This window comes from Dasypus novemcinctus, chromosome 10 (assembly GCF_030445035.2).
Source record: "Dasypus novemcinctus isolate mDasNov1 chromosome 10, mDasNov1.1.hap2, whole genome shotgun sequence".
Classification (NCBI taxonomy): domain Eukaryota; kingdom Metazoa; phylum Chordata; class Mammalia; order Cingulata; family Dasypodidae; genus Dasypus; species Dasypus novemcinctus.
This window is the reverse complement of record NC_080682.1, coordinates 881,084-901,200: the sequence shown is the minus strand read 5'-3', so window position 1 is coordinate 901,200 and position 20,117 is coordinate 881,084. Positions and strand designations below refer to the sequence as shown.

At 54.7% G+C, this 20,117-nt stretch overlaps 1 protein-coding gene across 1 annotated transcript in view; it reads left to right on the top strand.

The window, feature by feature from the left end:
- LOC101411390 (mucin-6) overlaps positions 1–20,117 on the top strand; it is a 52,112-nt gene that overhangs the window by 24,013 nt on the left and 7,982 nt on the right. The window contains 6 exon segments of the mRNA XM_071217855.1: positions 18,096–18,420; positions 18,674–18,733; positions 19,212–19,232; positions 19,351–19,591; positions 19,714–19,929; positions 19,931–20,043. Of these exon segments, the coding sequence (XP_071073956.1) occupies positions 18,096–18,420; positions 18,674–18,733; positions 19,212–19,232; positions 19,351–19,591; positions 19,714–19,929; positions 19,931–20,043 (976 nt within the window).

Below are 20,117 nucleotides of genomic sequence, written 5' to 3'. Positions count from 1 at the left end.
CCTAGAAACACATAAGCATCCTATATTGATGAAAGAAGAAATTGATGATCTCAGCAAACCCATCACAAGTAAAGAGATAGAATCAGTCATTAAAACACTCCCAACTAAGAAGAGCCCAGGGCCAGACGGCGTCACAGGTGAATTCTACAAAACATTCCAGAAAGAACTAACACCAATCCTGCTGAAAGTCTTCCAAAAAAAACGAAACAGAAGGAACATTACCAAACTCATTCTATGATGCCAACATTACCCTAGTACCAAAGTCAAATAAAAACACCACAAGAAAGGAAAATTACAGACCAATTTCTCTAATGAACCTATACGCAAAAATCCTCAACAAAATACTTGCTAACTGATTTCAACAACACATTAAACGAATTATACACCATGACCAAGTGGGATTCATTCCAGGTATGCAAGGATGGTTCAACATAAGAAAATCAATCAATGTAATACACCATATAAACAGATTGAAGGAAAAAAATCACATGATTATATCTATAGATGCAGAAAAAGCATTTGACAAAATACAGCACACTTTCTTGATAAGAACACTCCAAAAGATTGGAATACAAGGAAGTTTTTTGAACATGATAAAGAGTATATATGAAAACCCACAGCCAACATCATTTACAATGGTGAAATCCTAAAATCCTTCCCTCTAAGATCAGGAACAAGACAAGGATGTCCACTCTGTCCCCTTCTATTTAACATTGTCTTAGAAGTACTTGCTCGGAAAACAGACTTTGGCCCAGTGGTTAGGGCGTCCGTCTACCATATGGGAGGTCCGCGGTTCAAACCCCGGGCCTCCTTGACCCGTGTGGAGCTGGCCATGCGCAGTGCTGATGCGCGCAAGGAGTGCCGTGCCACGCAAGGGTGTCCCCCGCGTGGGGGAGCCCCCACGCGCAAGGAGTGCGCCCATGAGGAAAGCCGCCCAGCGTGAAAAAGAAAGTGCAGCCTGCCCAGGAATGGCGCCGCCCACACTTCCTGTGCCGCTGACGACAACAGAAGCGGACAAAGAAACAAAAGCAGACAAAGAAACAAGACGCAGCAAATAGACACCAAGAACAGACAACCAGGGGAGGGGGGGAAATTAAATAAATAAATAAATCTTTAAAAAAAAAAAAAAAAAGAAGTACTTGCTCAAGCACTGAGGCAAGAACCAGATATAAAAGGCATTCAGATTGGAAAGAAGTCAAAATTTCATTATTTGCCGATGACATGATCCTATACATAGAAAACCCTGAGAGGTCTACAACAAAGCTTCTAGAACTCATAAATAAGTTTAGTAAAGTTGCAGGTTATAAGATCAATGCACAAAAATCAGTAGCATTTCTGTACACCAATAATGAGCAAGCTCAGGAGGAAATCAAGAAACAAATACCATTTACAATAGTAAATAAAAAAATCAAATACCTAGGAATAAATTTAACTAAAGATGTAAAAACTTATACACAGAGAACTACACAAGATTGTTCAAGGAAATCAAAGAAGACCTAAATAAATGGAAGAATATTCCCTGTTCATTGATAGGAAGACTAAATATTATTATAAAGATGTCTAATCTACCAAAACAGATCTACACATTCAATACAATCCCAATAAAAATCAACACAGCATTCTTTAAGGAACTAGAAAAACTAACTATGAAATTTATTTGGAAAGGAAAGAGGCCCCGAATAGCCAAAGACATATTGAAAAAGAAAAATGAAATTGGAGGAATCACACTACCTGACTTCAAAACATACTACAAAGCTACAGTAGTGAAAACAGCATGGTATTGGCATAAGGAGAGACACGCAGACCAATGGAACCAAATTGAGAGTTCTGATATAGATCCTCATATATACAATCATATAATATTTGATAAAGCCACCAAACCCTCTCAACTGGGAGAGAATGGCCTATTCAACAAATGGTGCCTGGAGAACTGGATATCCATATGCAAAAGAATGAAAGAGGATTACCATCTCACACCTTATACAAAAATCAACTCAAGATGGATCAAAGACCTAAATATAAGAGCCAAGACCATAAAGACTTTGGAAAGCAGTGTAGGGAAGCATATACAAGACCTTGTAATAGGAAATGGCTTCATGAACTTCAAACTAAAAGCACGAGCAGCAAAAGAACAAATAGATAAATGGGACCTCCTCAAAATTAAAGCTTCTGCACCTCAAAGGAGTTTGTCAGGAAAGTGAAAAGGGAGCCTACACAAGGGGAGAAGATATTTGGTAACCATTTATCAGATAGGAGACTTATAACTTGCATATATAAAGAACTCCTGTATCTTGAAAATAAATAGATAAACAAACCATTTAAAAAATGGGGAAAAGATTTAAACAGACACTTCTCCAAAGAAGAAATACAAATGGCTAAAAGGCACATGAAAAAATGCTCCAAATCTCTAGCTATCAGGGAAATGCAAATCAAAACTACAATGAGATACCATCTTACTCCCATAAGATTGTCAGCAATGAAAAAAACAGAAGACTACAAATGCTGGAGAGGATGTGGAGGAATGGGAACACTCATCCACTGCTGGTGGGAATGCAGAAGGATCCAACCATTCTGGAGGGCAGTTTGGTGGTTTCTCAAAAAACTAGCCATAGATTTGCCATATGACCCAGCAATTCCACTGCTGGGTATATACCCAGTAGAACTGAAAACAAGGACACAAACCGATATATGCACACCAACATTCACAGCAGCATTGTTCACTATTGCCAGATGTTGGAATCAACCCAAATGCCCATCAACAGATGAATGGATAAATAAAATGTGGTATATACACACAATGGAATACTACTCGGCTGTAAGAACAAATACACTACAAATACACATGATAACATGGATGAATCTTGAGAACCTTATGTTGAGTGAAGCAACCCAGGCATTGAAGGACAAATACTACATGACCTCAATGATATGAAATAAGTAAACCAAGCTGCCTCAGAGAGCTAGAGACTGGATGATGGGCTTACAGGAAATCGGGGGATAGAGGAAGGATGTAAGCTGACATCTACATGGGTGAAATCTATGATAAGCTGGAGGTAAGTATGTGTACAAGGAAGGGATAAAATGGGGGCATAGGGTTACCTTTGGGTGGGGCTTTGCAGGATTGAGGGGGCTAGGGATGGGAGGATGGGTAATATTGCCCAAGAAATTGGGGGGAGGGTGGGGCAACATATGAACATAGGAGATGGTCAGGTGTTCGTTGAGAGTATAATGCTGAGAAAACCTTTTCAAAAATATAATAAGGAAAGTTACCTGTTTAAGGTACTTAAAGGGGATAATCTGACACAGGACAGACTCCTAAGGAATATGTGAATGCTCATTTTGCCAGAGTGGGTTATATCATTGGGTAGAGAGCCATATAATGAGAGTGAAGGTATACCCACATCCTGGGGAGGACTGAGGCCATCAAATAGAGGGAACTGTATCTCTCAAGAGAAAGGGTGGTTCCCAGGGCATTAGGGTAGTTGAGCAAGTCAAGCCCTCAACACTGTTGCAAGTATCTCTGAACATGGCCTTTCAAGCAATGAAGATTGACTGTCACTGTGGGCCCTAAGGGGAGGGGGAAATAGGTATTGAATAGATGGAACCAAGGTAACTGTGTGGGCAATAGAAGGGTTCCACAAGAGTACGCAAGGATGGATATAAGACATGTAAAATTACACCAAAAATATATAGGGGCTGATAGGCTAAAATGTAAATCATAATGTAAAACATAAGATAACTAAAAATTTAGAAAATTGTATAGTCTAAAATATAAACCACAATGTAAACACAAATGTTACCTTGTTTGAAAGGTATTGTCTCAATATCTGTACATCAGTTTCAGTAAAATATGGTATGAATATGTTAAAAGATTATTGCTGTGGAAGGGAAAAGGTTTTATAATGGATATGTGGGAGTACTGTATATTGTATATATGAATTACTGTGATCTAAAACTCTTGTGAAGATAAGCTTAATAATTAGAAAAAAGAAAAGAAAATGATAGGATGTAGAATTTTTCCAAATTAATATGTATTCTATATCAGACCTTTAAACTCATTGCTATATTCCATTTTACTATTAAGGGAACCTGGCAATATATTGGGATTCACTTTTCAGGAAGTTTTGGATCACAGAGTGGTTCAACAATGGCAGCGGAGGAATACTGGTATGGCTTGTTATTGACACATGGTTGGCAGTGAGTTCTACAGGGCATATATCCAGGGTACATGAAAATGTTTGGATATTTTCATAGTGGATTCAATTAAAAACAACAACTGAGGGAGTGCTGAGTTCCTAGCCAGGGGAGCTCTGTCACAGTCCCTAAAGGAACAGCAACAATCCCCCAAGTGCAACGGCAAAGACCAAAAAAGAAGGAGGGTCCAACAGTGAGCCCCTGATACTAATGACTATGCTTGTGAGCCTGTGCACCTGAAATAAGAACAAGGCCTAGAGCAGCACTGTGCCTAAGAGTTCCCTCCTGACAGCCTCCATGTTGCTCAAATGTGGCCAGTCTCGAAACCAAACTCAGCATGTAAATTCATTGCCTTCCCCCAGCGTGGGACGTGACTCCCGGGGATGAGCCTCCCTGGCACCGAGGGATTACTACCAAGTACCAGCTAATGATGTAACTAGAAAATGACCTTGAATAAAAGGTTCAACTCGGACCAGCAGAATATCTCTGTCTGCATATAATAACAGGAGTTAAAATTGCTTTTTGACCTAAATCAAGGGGGAAATGGAAAGGACAAATGCGTTTATATGGCTATGAGTCTCTAAAAAAGAGCTGGTAGTTTATCAGAGGGGTTGCCCTTATGCACACCTGAGCAGAGTCCCAGAGACAGATAAAGTAGATACAACCCCAGGTATTGGTTCTTCTGAGGGCTACAGAGACCCATAGGTTCTATGGTCATGGCAGATGGAGTTCACTGCCATGTCAGTTGGCCCTTCTTTGGAGTTGGTGTTTCTGTGTGATGGAGCTGGACTCAGATGTGATCTCTTTTCACAAGCCTTTCCTGTTACTTTACCAGAATTGTAGTTGGTGCTGGGATTTAATATATACCCAGGGGATCTGAATCTCTGGACTGACCATATGATAGCCAGGCCCTGAGCCTCAACAGACTTCAGCTCCTACACTCTGGTTTATTGGACTTACCCCACTCAGCTAACATGGAGTTGAAGAATGTCAACCACCACACCATGGAGCCAAGAGTGCCTACAACTGAAAGCAGAAGGAGTGCATCCAGCATCCATGTGGAATCTAAGCCCCTCTTGACATAGATGTGGAGTGGACACAACCAATCCAAGGTCCACAGGATGGAGGAATAGAATATGGATTAAAGTGAACTTACTGATATTTTATTCATGGACTATTGTGATTAGTAATCGAAGAAAATGTGGCATTGGGGTGGAGAAAGTGGCCATGGTGGCTGCTGGGTGTGGGGAATGGGAGGAAGAGATGAGATGTGGAGGCATTTTTGGGACTTGGAGTTGTCCTGAATGGTGCTGCAGGGACAATTACCAGACATTGTAGATCCTCCCATGGCCCACTGGATGGAACGTGGGAGAGTGTGGGCTATGGTGTGGACCATTGACCATGAGGTGCAGCAGTGCTCAGAGATGTATTCACCAAATGCAATGAATGTCTCATGATGATGGAGGAGAATGTTGCTATGGGGAAGAAATGGGGTGAGGGAGGTATATGGGGACCTTATAATTTTTTAATGTAATATTTAAAAAATGAATTTAAAAAAATGCCAATGTCATTATAAAGGTGATATTACTACAGATTCTACAGATACCAACTAGATAATAAAAGAATACTATTAACAACTTTATGCCAATAAATTTCACAACTTAGATGAAATGGACTAATTCCTTGGAAAACACAAACTACCAAATCTCACTCAAGAGATTGAATTTGTGGTTTAGAACCTTCTGACAAAGAAAACTCCAGGCCCAGATGGATTCACTGGTGAATTCCATGAAACATTTTAGGGAAAAGTACTCTTTCTACATGAACCCTTCCAGAAAATTGAAGAGGAGGGAATACTTCCTTAAATTCATTCTATGAGTTTTGTATTACCCTAATACCAAAACCAGACAAAGACCAGAGATAGATAAAAGGAAAACAGACCAATTTCCATCTTGAACAAAGATGCAAGAATTCTTCACAAAATTTTACCAAATTGAATCCAACAATAGCTAAAGAGAATACTACATCATAACCACATGATGTTTACCCCAGGAATGAAAGATTTAACATTCAAAAATCAATCAATTTAATTCAAATAAATTAAAAAGGAAAGCCATATGTTCATCGCTATAGACACACATTCCATTTGACAAAATCTGACATACATTCCTGGTTTTAAAAACTCTCACAACAGAAGAGAGTTTCCTTAACTTGGTAAAAGGAGTCTACGACAAACCTGTAGCTAAGCATGTACTTCATGGTAAAGAGTGAATGTTTACCCCTAAGATCAGAGCCAAGGCAAAATGTCCACTCTGACCACCTGCTCAACACCATACCTGGGGCTCTAGCCAGGACCACAAGGCAACAACAAGAAAAACCAAATGATCTTCAGATTGGAAAGGAAAATCATATTCACAGGTGACTTGATCATCTATGTAGAGAATCTGAAGGAATTTGCCAAAAAGCTACTAAAGTAAATAAGTGAGCTTAGCAAGTTTGGAAGATACAAAATTGTCCTGGTTTGGGTCTTTTGTGGATCCCATAAAAGACATCTCCTTGGCCAAGAGAGGGGCCCCACTCGTGTACGGACCAGGTGGGTTTGCCCCAGCAGTTGAAAAGGGTGGATGTTCCATCCTGCTGCTCGGGGAGTTTGTAGCCCCAGGCTACAGAAAGGGTGGCGCATACTCCCTGGGGGATGGGGAGACTTTGGTCATCACCCCACTTCTCCAAAGGGGTTGGGCCTGCCCCCATAGATTATGGAAGCCCAGGATGCCACCTCACTGCTCTGAGATTGGGCTTGTGTGCCAGAGATTAGGGAGAGTGTCGCCACCACCTCACTGTACTAAGGAGGTTGAGACTGCACCCCAAAGATTGGGGAAGAGTGGCCATCTCTCCAGTGTTCTTGGAGGGTGAGGTCTGGAGCTCACCCAATGCTTGTGAGGGTGGAACCGAGAAAATGGCCATTGGGCGAGCCTGTGGAAAGGGCTGGCCCCATGAGAGCCCGAGGAGAAGAAGAGACCGTCATTTTGAGGATCACTCTCAGACTTTGAAATTTAATGGAGTATGCACTGCAGGTTTCCAGAGCTGTTAGGAACTGTGACGCATGTTTCCCTCCCAAAATCTCCTTGTGGTAATGCAAATGTTTGTCCTGTGTCTGTGCCGGATTTCCTCTAGGTTCTTGGCTAAGTTACAAAAAAAGAATTTTAAGTACATGCCAATTTAGTTAGGCCAGTGGTTTATTAAGAAAATGAGAGAAAAGAAATGGGAGAAAATAATAGATTATGGGTGCCACGTATACATATGGGTTGGTCCAGGCAGAGAGAAGAAAGGGGCTAAAAAGGGATAAAAGGGGCTGATTTACAGACCACAAGTCCCCATCACAGATTACAAATCTCCATGACAGGTAACAAGACCCCAAGTCTACTTGCATGCTAATCCAGGCAGGGAGAGAAGGGGCATAACAGGGAAAAAAGAGGGAAAGGGTCAATTTAACTTCTGCACTTGCTTTTTAAACCATTTCTTATTCTACCCTTTTGCTAATGCTAGGAGGAGGAGTCCCAGCTGTTTGCTGTCTTGATTGGTTACCGCACCTGTCAATTTCCCTGAGGGTCCAATGGTAAGGCCCCTTGAGAATATCTGGAGGGTTTCCTTGATCCCAGATGAAATTCCATTATGAATGAGCGTTCTTGTGGGGTTCTTCCAGCAGTCATCTTGTGGGGTCTCCATGGCCACAATGCATCTCAGCCATGGTTTTCTGCCAGGTCCAAGATTTGCCTTTTTATTCCCTAAACTAGCTGGCTTCAGAAGCAGATAACTTGTTTGGTTTTTTTTTTTAAGATTTATTTATTTCTCTCCCCTTCCCCCCCGCCACCCTGGTTGTCTGCTCTCTGTGTCTATTTGCTGTGTCATCTTTGTCCACTTCTGTTGTGCGCAGCACAGGAATCTGTGTTTCTTTTTGCTGCGTCATCTTGCTGCGTCAGCTCTCTGTGTGTGCGGTGCCATTCCTGGGCAGGCTGCACTTTCTTTCGCGCTGGGCGGCTCTCCTTAAGGGGTGCTAATCCTTGCGCATGGGGCTCCCCTACACGGGGACACCCCTGCGTGGCAGGGCACTCCTTGCGTGCATCAGCACTGCGCATGGGCCAGCTCCACACGGGTCAAGGAGGCCCGAGATTTGAACCGCGAAAATTCCATGTGGTAGACGGATGCCCTAATCACTGGGCCAAGTCCGCCGCCCTGGATAACTTGTTTTATAACTTTCACAGGTCTACAGCCAAAGGGTCTTTTGACCCAAGACAAACTGTATTACTGTAACTGATTTCGATGTGATTTTGTACTTAGAATTGCTACCGAAATGATTTAAGGTTTTTGGAATATTGTAATGTCTTTTTGGGGATTCAGAGGATGGGGTGTGGCAGTTTGAGATTATTTTATGAATCCTAAAAAGAGAAAGATTATGTTTGTGAGCTAATCTATTGCTCTGGGTGTGATCCCCTTTGATTGCATTAATTCAGCTCAGGTGCCTGTGATTAGCTCACCTGTTAGGATCAGGGTTTTACTAGGCCAGTCAGTGGGTGTGACTCAGGTTAAGCCCCGCCCCTTGCTGGGTCTGCTCTAAATGGATACTCCCATGGACAAACAGACAGACAGAATGGGAGAGCTCTGCCATCGGCTGATCCTGCCGTGGCACAGGAAGGAGGCTCAGGGAGCTGAAGCCCCTGATGAGCCATCTCACCTGAGCGCTCACAGCTGACCTTGTGGTGAGGCCAGGACAGCTGGACAGCCGGAGGGAGCCCCAGAATCAGGCCCTGAGCCAGCGCAGCTGAAGCCAGGAGAAGCAGAGCAGCTGAGCCTGAGAGAGGAAGTCCCGAGGGGAGGGGGAGCCCGGCAGGGATGGGCCGCCATCTTGCCTCAAGGCAGGCAGCTGACTTGGGTGAGAAAGTACCTCTTACGGTACCTCGAGTTGGACTTTCCACAGCCTTGGGACTGTAAGCATTTACCCCAAATAAATACCCTTTATAAAAGCCAACAGATTTCTAGTACTTTGCTTCAGCACCCCTTTAGCTGACCATGCTGTCCAAACGTTCCACCACTCGGTGTTTACATAAGAGAAACAAGACTTGCGTACAAACATACCAACAACTTTCTTTGTGAAAGCCCCAAACTTGGAAGCAACCCCAATATCCACCAGTGGGTGAACGAATGAGCAAATTGTGATAGACAATGCAGCGATAAAAAAGAATGCTACGACATTGATAAATCTCAAAATGATTTCACCCAAAAAGCTGAGTAAGAGATGACAGACAATAAACAAGCACACTCAGCATAATTCCACTGATACAAAATTCTAGAAATGTGCAGCTTATTGTATGTCAGATGTACCTCCCTAAAGCTGTTTAAAATTTTTTTTTTTACTTTCAGCTATCAAGAAGAAAAAGGAGGGAAAAATTTCTGCTCATTCCTTTGGGCCCTGCTCCTTGATTCCAGAAATTGTTCCTAGATCTCTAACCTCAGACCTTGCTTTTGTTTCCTCGGGTTCTGTCTTCTCTGAATGTGTAGCTTTAGGTATTTTTAATCAATATTTTAACGACCAGATTGGGACATGGCAGCGCTGAGCAAACAAGAAACATGAAACAGTGGGGCTGCTTTTCTCAGTCAGGTGGGCACAGGAAGACCAGCAGGGACAGGGGTGAGGAGCAGAGCTGGGAGGGGCGCAGGGCAGGGGTGGGGGCGGGGCTGGGAGGGCACAGGGCAGAGCTCTCAGGACCCCGGAGCTGCTGCCCGCTCCCCACACCTCATCCCCCACCTGCAAATCCAGTAGGGCCACGGAGGCCAATGCATACAGCAAGCACTTAGTGCTGCGGCTGTGGCTGGAGGTGCGCTGTCCTCAGTCACTCCCACCCACTGGGGCCTGGGCACTGGCCTGCCCGCCTGGCGAGGGTCCAGCTGTGCCTAAGGCCTGTTCAGCACACCCAGACCCTGACCCTGACCGCCTCCTCAGTCGGGGCCTCCCCCCAGGGGCCCCGCGACCCACCCAGCCCTGGCCAGCCACCTGGAACTGGCCATTGTGAGCTGTCCCTGGGCCCGTCGACACCCTCCCCACCCCACCCCCTGCGCCAGGCCCCCCGCGTGGGGCCCTGGGGCACTGGCTCTGGCAGGTCCCCATCTCTCCCGGTTCTCAACAGGATCTGGGCCCCCAAGGCTGCTGTGCACCCCCTGCCCAGCCTGCAAGGCCAGAGCTGTGCCAGCCACGCCGCCCCCGCCCCTTCTCGCCTGGTCCGTCATCTCCTGGGGGCCTGGGGACCCCCCATGAACCACCCCCGCGGCAATGCAGGCACCTCCAGGCTCGGCCTGCCCCCCAGACCCAATGCCTGGCTACGAGGGTCCGACCGCACCTCCAAGCAGCCTCTGCACCTGCCCTCAGGTGGAAGGACCTGTGCTCTGGGGTCCCGCTCAGCTCCTGGGGCACAGGTGGGCCTTGTAGGCCCCAAGCCCAAGCACCCCTGCACCGCCAGCCCCCAGGGTTCACACAGGAACAGGGGAGCAGTTCAGATCCTCCACCCAAGCGTGGGGAGCAAACGCTAACTCAGCCCCAGCCCGGCACCCTGGAGGCCGCACTCGATGCCCCTGGAGGGGGACGTGCCGCGGCAGCCCAGGCCCAACCCCACCCCCGCCTTATCTGTTTGCTTTGCATCCAACATCCGCCGGCAATCAGCACAATTGGGGGGGGGCCAATCAGTACAATTACAGGGAGGGGGCCAGCCCTGGCAATCAATCAGCACAATTACAGGGAGGGGGGTCATCAGCACATTTAGGGGGGGTGGGGGCCATCGGGGGGTTCAGGCCCAAGGCTGGAGATGTAGGAGCAGCCACTGGAGGGGGAGCCCAGCCCTCCAGGCCCCAACTGCCCCCTTCCCCTGGTGGGGGGCTGCATTCACAGACCATTTGGGGTGCTCAGCTGCACAGCAGGCTGTGGGCAGCGGTCAGAGGGGCACAGGGGCTGCGGGCAGAGGCCCGGGGAAGGGGCTGCGTGCCCAGGGTCCTCTGTGTTGAAGGGGAGGAAGCTTGGGGGTCCAGGAACGTGCACTGAGGGGGGCCCCTGGTTCCCAAATCACAGCCAGGTGGCCGGAAGAACTCCTGCCAGGGGCTGAGCTGGGAAGTGCAGTGCTGGGGATGGGGGCCGGCAGGGCGACCCCCAGCTCCCCCCAGGCAGGCTGGGAAGCTGGGGCAGGGGCCTTCTCCAGGAGGGAGACGCGTCAGAGCCCCAGGCCGGGCCCCCGGAGCATGGCCATGCTCCACTTCCTCCAGCTGCCACTCTGGGGTGGGGTCCAGAAGGGTGGGTGTGGGCAGAGGGTGAGGAAGGGCTGGGGGCTGCAGGGCCTTGAGAGCGCACACGGGAGAATTGGAAGACAAAGTGAGACCGCAGCGCAGGGGGCTCAAGAAGAGGCGGGAGTGGGGGGGGGGCGAGGACACCCTGACCTGGGAAAGAGAGCGAGGGGGAGGGCAAGAAAGCCGGGAGGGGGATCGTGGGGGCTGTCCCAGGCCTGAGGCCCCTTCCTCGAGAAGTCCCCCCACCCAGCCCTCACCCCTCCCACAGCCCCCGTGGCCAGGAAGGTGACCGCTCAGGGCTGCGATCTGGGGGTGGGGGCCACCTGCGTCCCAGGCCACGTCACACCATCCCAGGCTGAGGTGGGCCCCCGAGGCGGCCGTCACGCCCACCCTGCACCCCCACAAACCAGGCAGGAGTCGGGCGATGCCAGGGGCCTCGGGCCTCTGGCCACGCGCGTGTCCGGGTCTGGGCGGTGCTCTGAACGGGGCAGAGCCGGCCTTGGGGGCTCCGGGCTCCTGGCTTCAGGGCCAGGGTGGACCCTTGGGCCACGGGGCTGGCCATGCAGACGGAGGAGAGGGCAGGGGTCAGCCGCACCCCAAGAGGGTGTACAGCCGCCCCCCGTCCAGCCGCAGGTAGGGTTCCGCTCTCCCACAGCCAGGCCCTTATCTGCGCCGCCCAGGAGTGCAGCCGCTAGCTCTTATCTCCTGTTTGCTCACACTCCCGGGTCGAGGGACAAAAACGCCATTCTCCGGTGGTTTCCCATGAAAGGAGCGTGGGGCGGGGGAGAGGGGGAGCCGGAGGCCGCACTGCGCGGCTCCCAGAGGGCACCGGGCAGTTTTTCCAGGAAATTCCGAGCACAGAGCCTCAGCCACAAGCTCCCACAGCGCCCCGGGGGGCCTTCCTGGGCTGGAGCTGCGGGCCTCCAATTCTGGGGTGAACAGGCCCCCAACGCGGGCACCCCTGCCTGCCCGAACCCACCGAGAACCCCCCTCGGCGGGGGCAAGTGCAGAGGAGGGGCTCCAGGCGGCGCCCCCATCCCGTCCCGCCAGCTGCTTCCCGGGGGGTGTCTTGGCCTCTCACGGCCCAGAACCGAGACCCCAGCCAGGTCCCGGCAGTGCCGCCGACCTCGAGCCCGTCTCCCGCCCCATGGCGTGGCCCTGCCGGCAGCCTTCGGGCCCCCGGCCACCCCCTGCAGCCGGGCAGGTCTGGGGAGTCCACACCAGCCCAAGCCTCCAGGCCTCTCACCCACGGGGACCCTGGAGGCCACAACCCAGAATGCCCCCCCGCAGCCCTGCCCCCTCCCACCTGTTGTCTCCCAAGACCTCGCAGTGCCAATGCCGCCCCAGGGAGGGGCGTGGCAGCGAGCAGGGTGCACAGACCCCGTGCTGGGGAGACGGATACCCCGACACGTGCAGGGCTAGCAGCACCAAGCCACACAGGGGAGGACGCTGGAGGGGCAGGCGGCCTCGGTCAGCGGCCGCAGGGGTAGGGGTGTCCAGGCACTGAGTTCAAGAACCCAAAGGACAGCCAGTGCCCAGGGCCTGGGGGCGGGTGCTGCACAGCTGGGTGGGCTCAGGGAAGGGGCACTGTATCAGAGGGCAGAGGCCAGGTTGTCCAAGGGCAGGGGCCATGAGAAACGCCAACTGTGGGGGCAGGTAGGCCCTTGGGGACCCCACAGGGGGCCAGGCGGTGACGAGCCAAGGGTGATTCTGGATGTTTTGGTGGGTGGACAGGAATGTAGGCAGAGAGCACAGCTCAGCCCCCAACCAGGTGCCACCATGGCAGAGAGGGCCCCAGGGGGTGGACCCCGCCTCCTTGGTGCCACAGCCCCTGCCTCCCGTCACCACCACCCCAGCTGGCTACTCTTGGCTTGGCAGCACACTTGGAGCAATTTTCTATTTAAATAATAATTTTATTTCTATTAATGCCATTTTCTATCAAAGTTTATTGTGGAGAAGTAGAAACATATGTGTGTCCTTTTAAATTTTTAAGGCACCAGGGCTGGAGATTGAACCCAGGACCTTGTATGTGGGAAGCAACCAATCCCTGAGCTACATCGGTTTCCCTGAGTTGGTTTCTTCATGTGTTTGCTTTTTTTTCCTTTTTTTCTTTATGTATTTTTATTTTTTTATTATATTTTTTTGAAGATACATAGATCACAAAAAATGTTACATTAAAAAATATAAGGGAAGCGGACTTGGCCCAATGGATAGGGCATCCACCTACCACATGGGAGGTCAGTGGTTCAAACCCTGGGCCTCCTTGACCCATGTGGAGCTGGCCCACACTCAGTGCTGATGCGCGCAAGGAGTACTGTGCCACGCAGGGGTGTTCCCCGCATAGGGGAGCCCCACATGCAAGGAGCGCACCCTGTAAGGAGAGCCGCCCAGCGCGACAAAAGCGCAGCCTGCCCAAGAATGGCGCCGCATACAGAGAGAGCTGACACAGCAAGATATGCAACAAAAAGAAACACAGATTCCCGGTGCCGCTGATAAGGATTGAAGTGATCACAGAAGAACATACAGCGAATGGACAGAGAGCAGACAACTGGGGGGGGGGGGAATGGGGAGAGAAATAAAATATATATATATATATATATATGAGGTTCCCATATACCCCCACTCCCCAATCTCCCCACTCCTCCACATCACCAAATTCTTTCATCATGGTGGCACATTCATTGCATTTGGTGACCACCTTTTGGAGCACTACTGCACAGAATGGATTATAGTTTACATTGTAGTTTACACTCTCCCCCAGTCCATTCAGTGGGTTAGGGCAGGATATATAATGTCCAGCATCTGTCCCTGCGATATCATTTAGGACAACTCCAAGTCCCAAAAATGTCCCCACATCACATCTCTTCTTCCCTCTCCCTGCCCTCAGCAACTACCATGGCCACTGTCTCCACATCAGTGCTACAGTTTCTTCCATTGCTAGAGTCACAATAGTTCTATAGTAGACTATCAGTAAGTCCACTCTAATTCATATTTTATTCCTCCATCCCGTGGACCCTGGGATGGTGATGTCCCCTCCACCTCTGTATCGAGAGGGGGCTTAGATACCACATGGATGATGGATGGGATTCTCCTACTTGCAGTTGTAGGCACTCTCGGTTCCCTGATGTGATGGTTGACCTTCTTCACCTCCCTGTTAGCTGACCTGGTAAGTCCAATGAATGAGAGAGTAGTTTTCCTTGGTTTTGTCTTTAGGAGGCAACGGGGACCGAACCTGGGACCCCCCTTGTGGGAAGTGGGTGCTCAACCACCGAGCCACATTCGCTCCCCCTTGTGTGTCCTTTCAAGGTAGAGCCGTCCCAGGCCATGGGCGGCTCGGTGGCTATGCCTGCAGATCCCGCCCCCCCACCACCACCACCAGGGACGTTTGGCCCATGGGGCCTTGTGAGATGGGAGGGGAACGTGGGGGACCCTGAAGTCCAGGCCGAGTAGGCTTGGCTCATTGGTAAAAAAGGGGGTCTGCCTCCTGTTTGGGGAGCACAGCCTGGGACCCTCTTGTCCTGCTCCCTCGGCACGGTTGGGAGCCATGAGCTTTCGGAGAAGGCGTCAGAGCAGGGATGAGGGGGGTAGGTGCCTTTCAGGAGGACAGCTGGGGGTAACCCAGTCCCCCAACACAGTGGCTTTGGGGCCTGAGGCCAGGGTTGGGGGGGCAGCGGCCCCAGGGCCAAGGGCAGGAGGTACGAATCCTGCGTAGTTGTGTCTGGGGTGGACACTGCCTCCTGCTGGGGCGAGGCAGGAAGCCAGCCCAGGAGCCCCCCCAAGGTCCTGGCAGCCCCACAGCCCCCTCCTCTCCCCCAAACCCCCAATGTCCTTTTCCTAGGGCTATGTGCTGAGGACCACAACAGGGGCCCCCCAGGCCCCCCAGGCCCCCTCGGGCGGGCCCACAGCCTACAGGGGAGAAGTCCCTGGGACAAGCAGCCCCTGCCCACTGGGCTCAAGGCCTGAGTGGTCAGAGCGGACAGAACTGCCTCGGCAGGGCGGCATGGGGACCGCGCGGCCCGGCCCAGAGCCCCCGCACCCTGGGCTCGAATGTCGGGCATGAGGACGACCTCTGGGCAGCGTCCACCTGAGCTCAAGGCACACCTAGGACCCCACCCAGGGGCTCCTCTCCCGACACGCTGGGACATGCCAAACCCACCACCCCATTTGGTGGCTGGTGGTCCTGCACAGAGCCTGGCGAGCTGACCCCAGGCCTTGGCCTCCTGCCATCGCGGCCCCATCCTCAGGCAAACACGGTGCTGTTTGCAGGCCACTGGGAGGGGGTGATAACGGGGCCGGTGGCCACCTCAGAACTTTCCAAAGCGGCCGAGGCGGCTGAGCCCAGATAAGCAGCCCAGATCCTGTTTGGCTGCGGCGGCCACAGTGATTACCCAGCCAGAGCGCAGGGCACGGGCGGGCGCGGCAGGGGCAGGGCCTGCTATCCCTACAAAAGGCAGCCGGGGCCGGCCACCCGCGTGGCAAAGGGGCAGTGGCGAGGCTGCCCGAGGCCCAGTGGTGACCTGTCCCCCAACGGCCATGCTCGGGCCGTGGCTGCTGCTGCTCTGCGGGGCGGCCCTTCTCGGGGCCGGTGAGTGGGGCCAGGGCCGGCGGGGGCAGTGCGGTGTGGGAGGCTAGCTGGGGGACGTCTCCCGGGCCTTCTTGCCTTAGTAGGAGGCACCCCCCCCGCAGACCCCGGTGGCCCATCCATCCCACGTGCAGCCCAGGGGCTGGTGCGTGGCCAGCACCCGCCTTCTGTGAGCACCATGGGGGAGCGGACACAATGGAGTGGGGGTCTCTGGGATGCAAACAGGGTCTTCAGAAACAGCTGGGCACAGTAGAACACGGGGGCCTAAGAATGATGAGGCCCGTGGAGGGGGCGGGGGCGGGCCCAGGCGCCCCAGAGGACATGGGGCCAGAAACCAAGGGCCGGGTCCTGGCTGCTGATGGGCACGCTGCCACATCTGTTATGGCCGGGCCAGGGTGCCCTCTGCGGGGAGGCCACAGGGGAGGGGGCGGTGCCCAGGCCAGGCTGGAGGTGCCTGTGCCCACCCGGGTGCTCCAGCACCCCCAGGTTTGGCGGGTCCAGCCCACCCCCTCGTGTCACTGCCCCGTCTCGTCCCCTCTGCTGCCCCTGTCCAGGGCACCAAGCCCCCGAGGTGGTCTTCTCTGCGCCAGGCAGACCCCTGGTTGCCACAGGCACCCCCCCGTGCCCCAGTGTGCTTCCTCTTTCTCCATCCCTGGCCATGCCCCTGGGGCCAAGAAGCCCAGCGCCCGGCCGTGCTTCGGCAGACATGCCCCAGGGCCACCGGCTGAGCCCTGGCCAAGCACCCTGAGTGACACCAGCCTGCTCTCACTCCTCCCAGGCCACCCCTGTCTCTGCCAGAGCCCCAGGTGGCCATGTCCCTGGACTGACCGCCAGGACTCTCCTGGCCCCTCCCTGGACCCAGCCTGGCCCGGGACCCACAGAGAGGCTAAGGGCTCAAGCTGTGGGGGGTGGGGCCGGTGCTCAGCCACCATTTGTGCAGAAGGGACAGCACATGCAGCTGCTCAGAGCGTGGCCCGGCTCGAGGCTGGAGGTGGCGGATGCCCTGGCCAGAGGCCCCATGGGCCCCGGTCCAGGGCAGCCTGGACTCCAAGAGCACCTGAAGGCAGGTGCAGGGCATCCACGCAGTCAGCGTCATCCAAGGTGTCCAGCCGCTGGCAGCGGGGGAGGCTTGTGCCAACAGCCAGGGACAGAGCGGGACAGAGAGCAAGCTCTTGGCAGAGTGGAGACCTCCAGAGAGGACCCACGGGGCTGAGGCAGACTGGGCGTTCAGGCAGACATGCAGGGCTCGAGCCAGGGAGAGGACAAGGCCACACATCCAGGCCCCACCCGCAGGGGGATGGAGGCACGGAGGGCCCTCCCCAGGCGAGCTTTAGCTCAAGATGCGCTGCGAGGGGTGCTAGTGGCCAGGTGGGGGCAGCACACTTCCACTCCCCCCGCCAGGAGATCGACCTGGGGGGAAGGGTGGGGGCTGGGGGCCCCTCGGCCCCCCAGACACCCTGGAAGGCAGGGAGGGACCCCGCTTGGACCGCAAGAGCCATGTGCCTCCCCGTGCTGACCCTCTGGGTGGCCGCTCAGTGCCAGGGCCACGTCTGGAGCAGGCTTCGTGGACAGCCCCCAGGACAGCAGCAGCTCCTGCCATGGAGCAGGTGGGGCGCAGCAGGGGAAGGCGGGGGCAAGAGGGAGGCTCCGCCCCCGCCGCGCGGCCAGGTGGGCTGCAGCTGCAGGGAGGTTGGGGCGAGGGGAACAAGGGAGTTGGGGAGGGGGCTGGTGGAGGGGGCAGCGCCGCCGGTCAGGCCCCCCCGGGCCTCCAAGGACTGAGACCCAGGCCAGGGCCCCGGTCACGGCAGTCACCTGACCAGGTTATTTGGGCATCTCCGCCGCCACGGTCACCTCGGCCTGCACAGTGGGAGGCTTCCGGGAAGCAGGAAGCTGGCAGCCGGCCCGCCCCTCCCCACTGCCCCCACCTGGGCACTGTACCCCCGGGCCTTTCCCTGAGCCTCTCCCACATCAGTGCCCACTCCCACACCCACAGCTCACGAAGGGCCAGCCCGGGTCTCAGTGCGGCCACCCTCGGGAGGCTGCTTTGGCCGTACACCTGGGGTCCTGGGTGCTGAACCTGAAGGGCCTGGAGCAAGAAGGGCCCTGGCGGACAGGGCAGCGGGTCCCGGCAGCCACCGAGCCCCCACCCACCCGCCCGCTGCCCGGAGGCCCCCATGGGATCACAGCACCCTGCCGCCACTGCGTGTGCATGCCTGGGCACGCCGTTCACCATCCAGGGGCCCCGCCTCCCTCGCCCTCTGCTGTGGGCCAGCACTGGCGGTCGCGGGGGGAGCAGGCACTGTGCACAGTCAGGCTGGGTGAGGAGGGCAGAGCTGCTCACAGACCAGAGCTGGGCGCCTGGTGGGGGACCTGGGGCTCGGGCCTCAGGCCTGCACTCGCTGTCCAGCGGCCCCTGGGCCGTGCACGCGGCACGCTGGGCGCTGCTGCCCGCCCCGCAGGAGGCCATGGTGCCACAGGCGGGAAAGCACCGACCACAGCGTCCTGGGCAGAGGTGGACGCGGCCCCTGTGACAGCAGCTGCCCGTCGCTGACCACGGCTCCATCCCCGCAGGTCTGGACACCTCCTCTGCCAACCACAGCGGCCTGAGGTGGAGGAACCCTGCGCAGACAGGTGAGGGCCGGCGGCCCAGCCAGCACAGGGGCCGCGTGCGTGGGGAGGTCCAGCCTGCCCACACCCGCCACACGCGTGCACCCGGCGCACAGGGTGCCCTAGGTCGGGGGTCTCCCTGGGAGGGATCCAGCAGCTGAAGAGCCTCGCTCAGCCCTGAGCCAGGGGACAAGGGCATGCTGGGTGCCGGGTGCCAGGCATTGGGTGCTGGGTGCTACGAGTTGGGTGTTGGGTGCTGGGTGTCAGGTGCAGGGCTCGGTACCAAGAGCCGGGTGCTGGGTGTTGGGCGTCGGGTACCGGGCTCTGGGTGCTAGGGGCTGGGGGCTGGGTGCTGGATGCTAGGTGTCAGGTTCTGAGTGTCAGGTGCTCGGCCTGTGCAGCAGCCCTCTGCCTGCCCTGTCCTGCCAACGGGGCCGCTGAGACCTCTGAGCACCGACCCTGCGGGGCCCGGTGGGCTGAGCGGCCGCCTTGTGTCTTACAGACCCCGGGGCCGATGACACCGGTGAGCCCGACAGCGAAGGCAACACACACTCCTGTAAGACCTGAGCTGGGGTGGGGGCGGCGCGCCGGGGGCCCGGCCCCAGGCGGTCAGAGGCCTGCGACCCGCCCTGTCTCTGCAGCTGGGGCCACGGGCTGGTGCTCCACGTGGGGGGCCGGCCACTTCTCCACCTTCGACGGCCTCGTGTATGACTTCTCTGGGACATGCAACTACGTGTTCGCTGCCACCTGCGAGGGCACCTCGCCCGCCTTCAGTGTCCAGCTCCGGCGGGCGCCAGGAGGGGCCATCTCCCGGGTCATCGTGGAGCTTGGCTCATCTGTCATCACCGTGGAGAAGGAGGCCGTCTCCATCAAGGACGTGGGGTAGGGAGGGCGGGTGGGCGGGCGCCGGGGGCCGGGTGGGTGCTGGGTGCGGGCGCTGGGGGCACTGGGGCAGGGGCGGGCGGGTGCGGGGCATGGGCAGTGGCTGAGGCTCTCGCCCGCAGGCCTGTCAGCCTGCCCTTCACCAGCAACGGGCTCCGCATCCTGCCCTTCGGCCAGAACATGCGGCTTGTGGCCAAGCAGCTGGAGCTGGAGCTGACAGTCACGTGGCACGGAGGGGACTACCTCATGGTGAGGGCGGGACCCGGGCAGGAGGCAGCGGGAAGGGGGACGGGTGGGGGGCGGAGGGAGCCGGGCGGGGCGGCGGGGGCTGGCCTGAGCAGGTGGGCCCGCCTGCCCACAGGTCATGGTGGAGAGAAAGTTCATGGGCAAGATGTGCGGGCTGTGCGGGCGCTTCGACGGCGAGAAGCTCAACGAGTTCCTGAGCGATGACGGTAGGCTGGGGAGCGCAGGGAGGGGGCTGGGAGGGGCAGCCGCTCCAGGGCAGCTGGGCCCGCACCGCTGACCA